The 13595-nt window shown below is 44.3% G+C and overlaps 1 protein-coding gene across 2 annotated transcripts; it reads left to right on the top strand.

The window, feature by feature from the left end:
- Nucleotides 1-1275: 1275 nt before the first annotated feature.
- Nucleotides 1276-12157, top strand: LOC139435158 (uncharacterized). 2 transcript variants are annotated; one of them, XM_071205546.1, is made up of 2 exons: nucleotides 1276-1386; nucleotides 8506-12157. In XM_071205546.1, exon 2 carries the CDS (start codon nucleotides 8620-8622, stop codon nucleotides 11155-11157), a length of 2538 nt encoding a protein of 845 aa, XP_071061647.1. In that variant the 5' UTR covers nucleotides 1276-1386; nucleotides 8506-8619; the 3' UTR covers nucleotides 11158-12157. The 2 variants fall into 2 exon arrangements, with proteins under 2 accessions (XP_071061647.1, XP_071061646.1); XM_071205545.1 differs by having other exon boundaries at nucleotides 8489-12157.
- The last annotated feature ends 1438 nt before the right edge of the window (nucleotides 12158-13595 follow it).

The following is a 13595-nucleotide window of genomic DNA, read 5'->3' as shown; positions in this document are numbered from 1 at the left end:
AAAACAAAACACGGGAGTATACCTTGTTCTTGTGAACACTAATGTTATCCACAGCACACACAGACCACGAAGTTCTTAAGGAGAACACTAGTTACTGAAACAAAACACGTTAGTGTACCTTGTTAGCTAATGTTAGCTAGCTGACATTAACGTTACACATTGCACTCATATTACTCACCAACATCTTGTAAAGCCGGTCCCGCTGCTCTTACAGAACCGAATAACTCCCCTTTCGTGTATGTACAGCTCTCAACGTGTCCAGACTTGTAGTCACCTCGTTTTATACTTTTATTCTCATTCTGAAAGAAACAGGTGACATTTGCTAACGTGACGGCCATCTTTGTGATGGTGACGCGTATTGTGCGAGACCAGAGACCTGGAGTTCACTCAGCGGTTTCACACAAACAAATGTGTAACTTCACAGTTTTACGACACATTTTAATTTTTTTGACTTGCAAAATATTCTTTTAAATTGACAAACATCATATGTGTCATTCGTGGCACAATTCAAACGGGATCAAAAGATAACCTTTCTCTCTCCATTGACTTCAATGTATAATTTTACGCTTCCGGGGTCCCATGGAGGCTCCCGGAAAGGGAGGGACTTCGCCTCTCTATACTCCGTCTCTTCAGGCTGCTGCTCTGTCTCTCCCTCTCTCCTCTCTTCTAACTGAAGGAGGAAACAGCGCCCCCCAAATCCCGAGAGTGGCCATATATATATATATTTCACCCGTAATGTTAAATCTACCCGATTTGCACTGCGCAAGCGCGAGTTGGTCTGCCATATTGGAGAGCGACGTACGGCCACCCAAATAGGACATCTGACGGCTGCAAGCGCGAGCTGGTCCGACATAAACTTATAAACTATATATTTAAAAAGTGTGTTGGTCTTGAATTAACTTTTTTAAAGAAAAATAATAATAATAATTTCTCCTTTCCAGGAAACTCAATTGGAAAAAAGTATTCCTAGTTTCTTTCACTGTGGTACTTCTACTTTAATCAAGTACAAGACCAGAATACTTCTACTTTTACTCAAGTACAAGATCTGAGTACTTCTACTTTTACCTTAGAAGCAGATCTGAGTACTTCTACTTTTACCTTAGAAGCAGATCTGAGTACTTCTACTTTTACCGTAGAAGCAGATCTGAGTACTTCTACTCTTACCTTAGAAGCAGATCTGAGTACTTCTACCTCCTCAGTTTCAATGAAATGACTGTAAAAGCGAAATTTCCGACGCGTCCCTGAAGGCGTCCCTTTAAGGTGGAGTTTCACGGTGCTGCAGCGGCTCGACAGAATTTCAGTCCAAATAAACTGAACAACCGGAGACTTTCTGACCCCATTGCCCCCCGGTGATCCCCGGTGATCCGGCTGGTGCTCCGCTGTTCGGTAAGTCCTCTTGTTCAGCCTCAGTTTGTAAATGCTGCTGTTTTAATCTTAGCGGTGCTTTAAAAGGATGCTTACATTATGATGCACGCTTTTCAAATTAAGACACGATGTCTAACTATCTATCATATTTTTCACGCACAGCCCGCCGGGTATATGATTTTAACTTTGTGGATTTGAGCCTTTATTGGAGAATAAGTTGTGTTTGCAGCGTTCTTATTATCCATCCATGGTTTGCACCGAGCTGCCATTTTGGTGCGTTCAAGTTGCATCGGGAGAAAACCGTCAAAAATGAAAATCAGATAATTGCCAAGTAGCAGAGTTGGAAGAAGGACTCAGATCTTGTACTTGAGTAAAAGTAGAAGCACTCACTTAATTAAAGCATTAATTAATTAACGCTGACAATTATTTTATGGCGCATTAAAGGTGGGGTAGGTAAGTTTGAGAAACCGGCTCGAGATACACTTGTTGTTATATTCCATGGAATGCTCTTAACATCCCGATAGCAATGAATATCTGAAGTGCTTTGACAACAAATCCATAGAAAAATGTCATCTGTTGAAGTACTGTAGAAACTGGATGGCCTACCTGCCTGTCAGCCTTCCATAGGCGCGTTCACACCGCAGTACTTTTCCCACTTTAGTTCCGATATAGTTCCGAAATGTCGGGTTCACACTAGGGATAGAACGAGTAATCGAATATTCGAGTAATTATTCAGGTATTCGAATATGAGTTATTCATTTTTTTTTATCAATTATTATAATTTTTTGGGAGTGATGCCTAAATTGATTACATATTATCAAATTGAATAATTCAATGTATACAACAATGCCATAGCTAAATGTGTTAGGTGACGTCTAAAGGTGTGTTCTGCTCCGCTCATCGGTCCCTCACAGCTGGCAGGTGCTGATCTCTCTCTCGCGTCCGGTTATACTTCACTCGCGTATATGTCAAAATCCATCAGATCTAGTTCTAGCCAATGACGTGGCTGCTGCCCCTCCCTACACGCAGGTCACGCAGACTCAAACCTCACGCAGACTCAAACCTCATCTTAGGCCCAAATGCGGCGCAAATGAGTTCCGCAGCCGTTGCGAGGTTCCGGTGCTAACAATTCATGAGCGTGCTCCCCAAGCCCCCAGGAAGTGCGCCGGGGTCTGATGAGAATATTCGTGCTGGCCAAACGGCGGTACTACACTTCCTTTAGGTTGCTGGGCCCGGAAACACTTTTTCCCATTGACTTACATTGGGAAAGAGTTGTCTGTAACTCGTTGGATAATTTTTTTTAAACTAAATAAACAACCCAGTATGAACACGTGTATAGCCCTTATTAAAAACATTCGTTCCTCAAGTTGTAAAAATGTGTTAATAACGTTATTCTGAGAGTTATTTCGCTCTGCATTATGAACGCGCATCTAACCCACGGGACCGCGCCCCCCTGCACGTTCATGTTACGTGTTCAGCACTACTTGCGTTTATCTTTACCCATGGATGCACAATAACAACGGACCATAGCCTTACTGCCAGCCCACGGAGCTGTGATAATGGATATATTGCACATGTTTGCTGTAATTCATCATTTGTAAAATATTATACTACATGGGCTGTATGATGTAAATGTTGTATTAAATAAAGTTAATATTACCGATGTTAGATTAACGTCCCTGTAGCTTATTATTGCAAGAAGCTTATTGCACTGTATATATATATATATATATATATACACACACGGTGCAATAACTTTTTCATGCTAAATGAAGCTCTGTTGGATATCACTAGATCCTGTTACAGCGTAATATAAGTAAATAACGATTGATGTGTACATTAGCATAATGACTAGCTAGCTGCTAACTGCCGCCTCGTTAATATCAAATCCATCATAAACAAATCATTACCATGCTGTCATGAACGCGCGGTGCTGTTACGTGTACGCAAATTGACGTGCTTGATGTGAACAAGCATGTTGGTTAAAGTTGTGCATGCGCTATGAGCGCACATACGGGTACTTCTCAGGCATGCTGGGTAATCTGTGACTTTTCACTCTCTCAAAAGTTGGGCCATTTTATCATCATGCGCCAATGAGCAGCTCTCATAGGAATGAATGAGGCCCCGCCTCCCACGCTGTATCCAGTTCTTATTATACATCCATGGTGCTCCCCCGCCCCCTGTCAACACTCGCGACACATGAGTAGCCAGCCTAAACAACAATAAGTGCTGCTTGGCAACCGTGTGTGGCGGCAAAGTGCATAGACATTTTGACAGGAGAGTTTTAGTTTTTGCCGGTATTCAACATATGTTACCAGTCATAGTCCGGTAATTATTTACACTCTACGAAGAGTCCGACACAACAGACATGGAGGAAAAGGAGTAATGTGTGGAAATAGTTCAACCAGGTTAGTGAGTGCGGTGTAGAGGTCACACTATGCCAAATTAAACTTAAACATGCTATACCCGCAACCTCCGTTCCAGCTGAGAGGGTCTTCTCTACAGCTGGCCTGATTGTGAATCGCCTCCGCACATGAAAGCTGTAGGCCTATAGCTATCAAACTGTGATCACCAGTTCAATACATTTGATGAATTCGACTTGGTTTCTATACTTATGTGAACATGTATTTATTTATTTCCAAAAGTTATTGAAAATATAAATTTGGAAAAAAATGTTGGGAATTTATTTTTGTACCCAATTTTTTTTTTTATAGGATATGTACATTTCGGTTAACCGGTTAACCGTTTTTTGGGGGGTCGAATATTCGAATATACATTTGGTTTCAAATTGCCATCCCTAGTTCACACCAAAAAGAGCCGGAACTAAAATGAGTTCATCAGAACCTTTTATGGCAACACAAAATAAAACATGGGAGCGGTGGAGATGAGGAGGTGTCGGCGTTCTGGCGATTTACTCGGGAGGCTTCAGTAGAAGCTGCTGGGAGTCCCAGCAGCTTCTACTGAAGCCTTCCCCAACTCCGGGGACTTCGGGCGGCAATATACGCCGTGAAGTGGTTTGCGGCCTGCCAGTAAACCCAAAGCAGAAGAAGAAGAAGTGACGTCAGCGGCTTCATTTGCCTAATCCACCCCCAGGGACTTATCCCGGTGTGAACGCGATCTGTACTTAGTTCATGAGAACTAAAGAGTTCGCATGAACTAAGTTCTGATGAACCTTTGTGGGAAAAGTACTGCAGTGTGAAAGCGCCTCATCTGTGCACAAACTTATCTCGTGCCCTCATTGGTCATGTGCGCGTTCAGTGTTTCCCCTATATCACAAATCACAGCCCATTCATTCGGCCTTTCTTTCTTTCTGTGCAAAGAAAAAGCAACCTCTTAATCCAGATATCTCACCATGACTCGCGCATGCATGCACGCACGTGCACAGTTGTGGCATGACCACCGAAAGATATGGACACGAGATGTGTGCAAATGTATTTAGTTTCCTATTCATGTGAACATGATTTAAGTGGGGGGGACCAACCTCCTCTAGGGCGGTCCAGGGGGGCATTCATCCCCCGTGAAGAATTTTTTTTAAATGTTGAAGTTGAAAGCATCAATCTGGTTGAAACAGAACTGGAAGCAGATTTATTTTTCTTTATGGATATTTTACAAATCACTCCCCTTTCAAACTGTATTCTTGTTTATTAATAACAACTTTTTTTTACTGTCATATAGTATTTTATACCTGTTTACTTTATTCTCTTGTTTTTTTATAACTATAATGATCATATAAAGATGTGCCTTTACCTCACTGGTTGGAGAAAAAGCTTCTTATATTCGTTAGCATAGCTAGCTAACCAGATGCTAATAACAACAAAGTTATTGACGGTATGATCAGTATGACAGATGAACAGATCGCCACTGGGCTTTCAACTAAGACACAGCCACGCAGGAACTGCAGCATGTGTACGGCTCCTTATGGGTACTGCAGTTTGTGAAGTGCCGGAGCGACGTTCTGGGGCTCTCCGTCAGCACTGCACCCCTGTTAGACGAGACATATACCACGTGATGACACGTTAGGCTCGTGTTGTGTTCAAGGATCCTGACCTTGGCCAGGAAAAACAGGCACGCTCTTGTTTAATTCTTTTGCGGTCTAGATTTCTTGATTTTTTTCTTTTTTGCGTGTGTTTAGAAATTACCTCGATAGGCCGCAGGTGAACCTCGAAAAGTCCTTTTTAGAAAAGAAATCCCGCTCCACAGAAGTGGAACTACATAATCTTTAATTCATAAAAAGGAACGAGTCATGCTTATTACCCAATTGGTGTAGCACGATCACGTGACGGACCGTGGCACTACTTTTGACCAAGATATTATTACGCTTTGAAGGGACTAGTTCAGCCAATAATTACGTGCCTAGAAGAATTGACAGGAATTTTAGCGACAAACTTTTTTTTGGTGGATAAGCATGACTCGTTCTTTTTTATGAACTACAGATTGTGTAGTTCCACTTCTGTGGAGCGGGATGAAACGATAACAGGGTTCACCTTAGGGCCTACGAGGGCCGTACCAAATGGTCTTGCGGGCCATATATGGCACGGGGGCCGGAGGTTCCCCACCCCTGGTTTAGATAGTTAATTTTAGTCTAAGTTATCTCAGTGGGTCTCAAACAAATATGTGTTTACTAATTACACATATTTCCAAGGCACTCCTTTATAATTATTAGGATAAATAAAAACAGGTTTAAAATCATTCCAATGTATACTATAGGACAGTAAACCAAAAATATCGTTTAAAGTTGGAGAGATACAAAAATATGCATAAATAAATAAATGTTAAGGTAAAATAAGATATGAATGAACAACAAAAATAAAATAAGTTACATTGATTTGTTATTGGCTATGGTAGGTTATTGGTTATGTTCACATAAATACATACAATGTAAACCGATCCATTTCATATGGGTGTTTTAGAGTTACCCTAGATCAGGTCTCTAGTAATTGTGTGCTCAAAGTGCACCAGATTGAAGCATTTTACTTTAAAATGTTCAAAAAAAATATCTTCCCAGGGGGGGCATACCCCGGACCACCCTAGAGGATGTGACGTCCAGCCCCCAATTAAAACATGTTCATACAATACTGAATACATTTGAAGCCATTTTGACGTATATAACCTGTCAATACGTTTCTGTTTTTGTAGTTTATTTGTCTTTTGTAGAGATTTTTCATTTATTCTTTATATATAAAATCTCGCCTAGGGCAGCAAATTGTCTGGAACCGGCCCTGGTACTAGGCCTCAAGAGCATTTCTTGTGCTGGCAGACACATAGAAACAAATTGGCAGGGCGCACTTCACACGCACTAAAAAAATTCCACGCGCTCCGCGCTCACATTATGCTGAGCCCACGTGCCTTAGCACCGCTGCTATGACTCCATCCTAGGGAAAGCACTGGCGTTCGTGTGTGTTGGAGGAGGGGCTCTTTAAGGAAGTGGCAGATTGTTTCCGGTTGTGTATTTTCAAATTCTAGCGCACTGGTGCTGGTTTCTCCAAAATGACCTACCCCACCTTTAAAAGTTTGAATTATTAATATTATTATATTGAAAGTTCGTATACACAAACAGACAAACCACAGGATGGGCGTCATCACAATACGTTAATGCCCTGGCACATAGCTTTTGGTTTTATATTTGATTTGAAGAGGGTCCGAGTCCGACCCTTGTCAATTAACTACAGGGGTCCCTCAGGGCTCTGTTCTCGGTCCCCTCCTCTTCTCCTTGTACACAAACTCGCTCGGATCTGTCATTAGCCCGCATGGTTTTTCCATACCACTGCTACGCTGACGACACCCAATTAATTCTGTCCTTTCCCCGCTCAGAGACCCAGGTCGTCGCACGCACCTCTGCTTGTCTAGCTGACATCTCTCAGTGGATGTCTGCTCATCACCTCAAGCTCAACCTTGACAAGACTGAACTGCTTTTCCTTCCGGGAAAAGATTGTCCCACTCTTGACCTAACTATCAACATCGGCACCTCTGTTGTTTCCCCGACTCAAACTGCAAGGACTCTGGGTGAGACCCTAGATAACAACCTGTCCTTCACTGCAAACATCGCTGCTACAACCCGCTGCTGCAGATACACGCTCTACACCATCAGGAGGACGCGTCCCCAGCTGACCCAGAAAGCCACGCAGGTTCTGGTCCAGGCTCTCGTCATCTCACACCTAGACTACTGCAGCTCCCTCCTGGCTGGTCTACCTGCATGTGCCATCCGACCTCTGCAGCTCATCCAGAATGCAGCGGCTCATCTGGTCTTCAACCTTCCTGAATGTTCCCACTCCGCTCCTCCGCTCCCTCCACTGGCTTCCGATAACTGCTAGAATCCACTTCAAGACACTGGTACTTGCGTACCATGCTGCGAATGCATCTGGCCCTTCCTACATCCAGGACATGGTTAAACTGTACACCCCAGCACGTGCACTCCGCTCTGCATCAGCCAGACGACTCGCTGCACCCTCGCTGCGAAGGGGACCCAAGTTCCCATCAGCAGAAACACGTGGGTTTGCTATCCTGGCTCCAAGATGGTGGAATGAGCTCCCATTGACATCAGGACAGCAGAAAGCTCACACACCTTCCAGACTGAAGACTCATCTCTTTTAACTCCACCTCGAGGATAGAACTATTAACAAAGCACGTATATACTAATAAAGGACCGGCTTATCTAAAGCCAGTTGAGTAGCACTTGAAATGTTGGGCTCTATGAAACCTGATGTACTTTATGATTCTGTTTTCTTCAAGTTTGTATCTTCCTGGTCGAATGCACTTATTGTAAGTCGCTTTGGATAAAAGCGTCACTTAAATGCAATGTAATAAAAAAAAGTAATAATAATTTGATTACATTAATTAATGTTGAAGTTGAGATTTAAAATACATATTTTAACTGCTGCTGTGCAAAGGGAAAACTCCTGTTAAAAAGCACCTTATTGTTTAAAGTGTTTGCAAACCAAATGTTACTGCACTTGTGTTCATATAGCAGTACGATTACAATGAAAGTGCATTTTATAGCTTTGTTGCAGTGGGACCATTTTCTTAAACATCTTGGTAGAAACGGAGCTGTTGTGACATCTAGGTGTAAAAGGTTTTATGTTTTCAAAGTCTCTAACTAACTCAAACTCTGTTTTCTGTCCCACAGACTGGAAAGCGCAGCAGACGATGCTCTAAAACACCAAAGAAGTGTCTTGTCTTCCTCTGCAAAGACCCAAGTTCTCAGGATGTTGTTCAGGAAACAAAAAGAGGATTTACATTTTGGTTTTTGATGTCAGCATGGAGAACATCGATGAATACATCTGGCAGCGCCGCATCCACCACGGGGTTCGGCAGCAGAACGGCACCGTCCCATTCCCAGAATCAGTGAAGGCTGGTTTGGACTTCAATGCAGCGTTGGAAAGGAAGGACAAGTTGGATCCGAGGCTGCTCACAAACGCTGTGATGCTGGAGCTTTGCATATTTGCAAGAACTGTGACCCAGTCCGAGATGTATTTCTTGTTGGAAATGCTGGACTTGAACTTTGACCTCGGCGTAGACTTGGACAATGATCAGCAGTACTACGAGTACGCGAGGCGTGCTCATAATAAAATAAGGGTAGTGAAGAATAGAATCAGGATGAAAACTCATGAAAGAAATAAAGATAAATTCTCGCTACTAGACATAAGCTTTTCAGTCAAGATCACTGCAAATGAGCAGCCCGGACGCTACTACCCTAAAAGAAACAAAATGGTTGATACTTCGGTACTTACTGATGGCAGCAGGAAGTCAGCAGAACCTCAGAAGACGGAGATCAGTGAAGTCCCGTCAATGATGAAGAGACCAGGAGGACTACGAGTCAAGGCTAGATCTTACCCATACTGTGAAGACCTCGGTGTGTCTCTGTTTGTACGACCAGAAGACGCACCCAAAGACAAACTCGACCCAAATCCACTAACCAACGGTGTGATGCTTGAACTGCTCGACTTTTCGCGAGTTCTTTGCGGAACGCACAACGGGATAGTTCACGACTTAATTAAGCAAAACTTCGGCACAAAGTTTGATAACACATTTTTCAGTTTGCAACTACCCAAACAGTTGGTGAGGAAGAACGCCTGCTTCAGAACCAACGAAAGAGAGGCTTTCAAAAAGGAGACTTATGAAATCAAGACATTGGAGCCGATGCGAAGGAAGCGAAAATCCCCAGATTACCATAACTTGGAAGAGCTTGTGGCAATTAGGCGAAGGGAAACGCTGAGACTTGACGATGTTAACGCTGATGTTTGTCCGGATAGTGACCTGTCTTACCGGTGCCCGGTTGACTGTGATACGGAAATGCAGTTGGAGTCTGAGGCAGCATCGGAACACATGGTGTCTGATGGTTGTTCATCAGAAGCTTATAACTTCAACCCTGTTTTGCCTAAGATTCTTCCAAAACACACAACTGTGAAAGCAGTCTCAGATCTGTATATTGAAGAAGAAAATGAGGACACGAAAGTTAAAACTCTCAAACAAAAGCTGTGGATGAGGAGGGCTCCTCGCTCAAAACAAATCCTGAAGTCTAGCAGAGTAAACGACAAGTTTGCCCGCAGCAGAGAGATAGGTTTAGACTTTAACGTGGGCTCGTGTAACAAGAAGAGCCTGGATCTACAACTATTCACCAACAACACGTTGTGGGAGGTTTATAAATTCGGTACAATGATGTCAAAGACTGTACGCAGTTTCTTTTTGGAAGTTCTGGAGATGAACTTTAACCTGGTCATCCTAGATCATTATCATGAGCTCAACTTTTTAAGGTTGATGTCTAAAGAGAAGTTCCTAGAGAACCACCCTGACAGGCAGAACACTGAGTTTCTAAACAGTGTCTTTCAGTTCCCGGATGTTGTGACCGGCGTCTTTCAAACTGGACCAGAAGTTGAGACGCTGCAGGAGACGAGCTTGGATTCGAACCGGGTGGAAGATATGGATCCACATCCGTTTTGTAAACAGTTAGGCCTCAACCTTTGGTCCACAGACGCACGCCCGGCAGGCCAGAAGATGGATTTGGCGGCCCTAACCAACGGAGCCGTGATAGAAATATTCATGTTTGTCAGAGAGTTGTGTAGCTCGCCCCACAGGATAGTCTACGACATTCTGGAGCACAACTTTGATCTTGGTCTGCAAAGCAGAGAAACCATGCAGGTGATCCGGAGATGGTACGGCACACAGAAAAGAATGAGCATCACGTCAAAGGGTTTAGTTACCTGGAAGAACGACCTCGTCCCATTGAGTGGCCACGCAGAGCCAGAACCAGAGCCAGAGTCAGAACCACCAATATCCAACCACCAGCAGGGTCTGGATTCAGAAGATGTGAAGCCAAAAAGGGAGGCTTTAAATGGAGGTTTTGAGAAAAAGATCCTCAGCTATCGGATCTGTGAAGAAATAGGGTTAGACCTAAACATCCGACAAGGACCCAAAACAAAACTCGACTTGCATTTGCTGACGAGAGGAGTCCTCTTTGAGATGCACCAGTATGTGAGACAAAACTGCAACCGGTACATTCCTGCTCTGTACGAGATTCTGGAGTACAACTTCGACCTGAGCTCGCAGAACCATCGGAAAGTAGAGTTCGCCTGGTCCATCGCCTCTCAGGTCATCGCAATAGCGGGTAAACACGGCCGAAAGGGAGACTATCTGAACAAAGTGATCGAGTTGCCTGTTGAGATCACAGAATCTTCGCAGTCCGTCGGCAAAGAAGAGCCCAAAGACGAATTCATCGAAGTAGACCTAAACGATGACGATGACATTGTGTTTGTCCGAGAACTGATGCCTGTAGACATAGACGTGATGATAGATTAACATCGCTGCTCCTGTAGTGATCAGATTGGCATTATGAGTCATTAGCCTTCTGAAATCCAAGACGATGTTTTATTTCACGTGTTCTGTCCAAAACTTATATTTACTACCACATGAGACAAAGAAAAGCAGCACATATTGACAATGGAGACAATTGCTTGGAATCATTGCAGGAACAAATACTTAAATGTTAATCCTGTCGCCAAGGCCATTGTTAGGAAAGGTCAAATAATCAATAGTTCAAAATGTTGTAGTTTCTTCCACGCCCGTGCTTCACCCCTCTACCAAAGTACAACTGTTACGGCTGCTGTCTCTGCCTGCTCGGTAACCTGTCTGGGATTCTCTGCAGCTGTGTGTGTGACTATGTAAATGAGCTGTGTGGTTGCCCCAACATCATTGGCTGTCATCTCCTGGTCCACTTCCGAGGACACTGATTGGAGCACGCCGGGCCCGACTTCTCCAATCCCTGTGCAAGCCCAGTGCACACCTTCTGGAGAGGACTACAAAGCTGGGGACAATCTTCACTCTGGAGGCTCTGTTGAGTGAACAGATGCCTCTCGCTATTTGCTCTTGATTCTGGGCGTTAGCTGGTGTGGACCGTGTTATTGTGATTTGATGTGCTTAGATTAGTTTAGTATTGTTTGACTGTTGTCCTAGCTGTGTTTCCTTACAGCCTTCCTTTGCTAGTTGTACCACTTTTACAGTGAGGTTTGTTTCCTTCTTTATTTAGTGTGTGAATATTTAGTTTCCCTGAATGCGTTTAGAATCACTTTTTAGAGTCCTCCCTTAGTTTGGTTGCCCCTTTAAACGTGCGCCCTTGTGGCCTCTATTGTTTGTTATTTAAACGTGTTTGTGGCAATGTGTGTGTTCCAGGCTGCTGGCCCGCCATTTTGTTCACCGGTTGTGCATAAAACAGCTTATAACTTTTACCAATCCCATTCTGGTTGTGTTGCTTCCCGTTGATTCCCCTAGCGTAGAAGGGAACGTAATAACAACCAACACAAAACAGTGTATAACCTTAATGAAGGTTTGGTTCATTGCAAGCTACAGTATTTGGTTGCATTGCTTTAAGACGGCTGTTTCTTTTCATAAAAACATGAACACTGAATGTAAATATTGTATAGAAACTAGGGCTGTCAAGTTAACGTGCTAATAACGCGTTAACGCAAAAAATAATTAACGCCACTAATTATTTTAACGCGATTAACGCATGTGTATTGTTTGTCCTCGGCCGCCCCGTAGCTTCAGAGCATCGAGTTTAAAATACCGTCTACCAGCTGATGCTGACAGCCCCGCTCCTGCCGCCCGCTTGTGGCAGACCACACTTCCACGCTCACCGGCAGGCACCGACTGGCCATCGGGAGGACCCGGAGTGTGTGTGTGTGTGTGTGTGTGTGTGTGTGTGTGTGTGTGTGTGTGTGTGTGTGTGTGGTGTGTGTGTGTGTGTGTGTGTGTGGTGTGTGTGTGTGTGTGTGTGTGTGTGTGTGTGTGTGTGTGTGTGTGTGTGTGTGGCCCGAGCGAGCGAGAGAGAGAGAGACCTTACGTGCATTGTTGTTGTTAGCATCTGGTGCTAGCTAGCTGCGCTAACGGATATAAGGAGCTGTTTAAATGAAAACAGAGGAGCGCTCTATCCACACAACTGCGCCGAGCACTTGACTTGATGCAGGAAGCAGACAGCGGGACATTGGAGGAGGAGTCAGCACACTCATGACTGCAGCGTCCAGGCAGCTCCCGTTCGAGCATATGCCTTGAGTTGCACATAGCTCCAACGAACACACACACACACACACACACACACACACACACACACACACACACACACACACACACACACACACACACACACACACACACACACACACACACCATTTGTATTGTATGAGAGAGGTTCCAGGTTGAATTGAGGCGAATATTTGTAATGTTCAGAGGTTGTTGTTTAATATTCATGAGAATATTTGTCATTGTTCAAATGATAATAAACATTTTTTTTTGGCCGCTACCAAAACGCACCGAAGGTTTAACGCCGGGGTGTGACAGGCCGTCCACAGCCTCGAACACAGGACGCCTCCAGCTGGCAGGGACGACAGGCGCTCTCCACCTTCAGAGCCTGGACGCCGGGATCTGTCACCTGGTTTTCCGCCATGCGAGTATAGTCCAGGCCCAACTGGACGGCACTGATGACGACCCAGGAGAGGCAATCAGCAACCAGGTTCGACTTGCCAGCCACGTGCTTAATGTCCGTAGTGAAACGGAAGTGCCGCACGGCCATATAAAGTCCGAGGAGCTCCCGGTCAAAGGCGCTGTATTTGCGTTCTCTAGGCGTCAGCTGGCGGCTGAAAAAGGCGAGCGGCTGCCAAGCGCCTCCACCCACTGCTCGTGCACTCCGCCGACCGCGTAGTCCGAAGCGTCAGTGGTGATGGAGATGGGAGCCGTAGATGATC

The sequence above is a fragment of the Pseudochaenichthys georgianus genome, chromosome 14 (genome assembly GCF_902827115.2).
Source record: "Pseudochaenichthys georgianus chromosome 14, fPseGeo1.2, whole genome shotgun sequence".
Lineage (NCBI taxonomy): Eukaryota > Metazoa > Chordata > Actinopteri > Perciformes > Channichthyidae > Pseudochaenichthys > Pseudochaenichthys georgianus.
The sequence above is the reverse complement of the archived record's forward strand: the minus strand, read 5'-3'. Positions and strand labels throughout refer to the sequence as shown.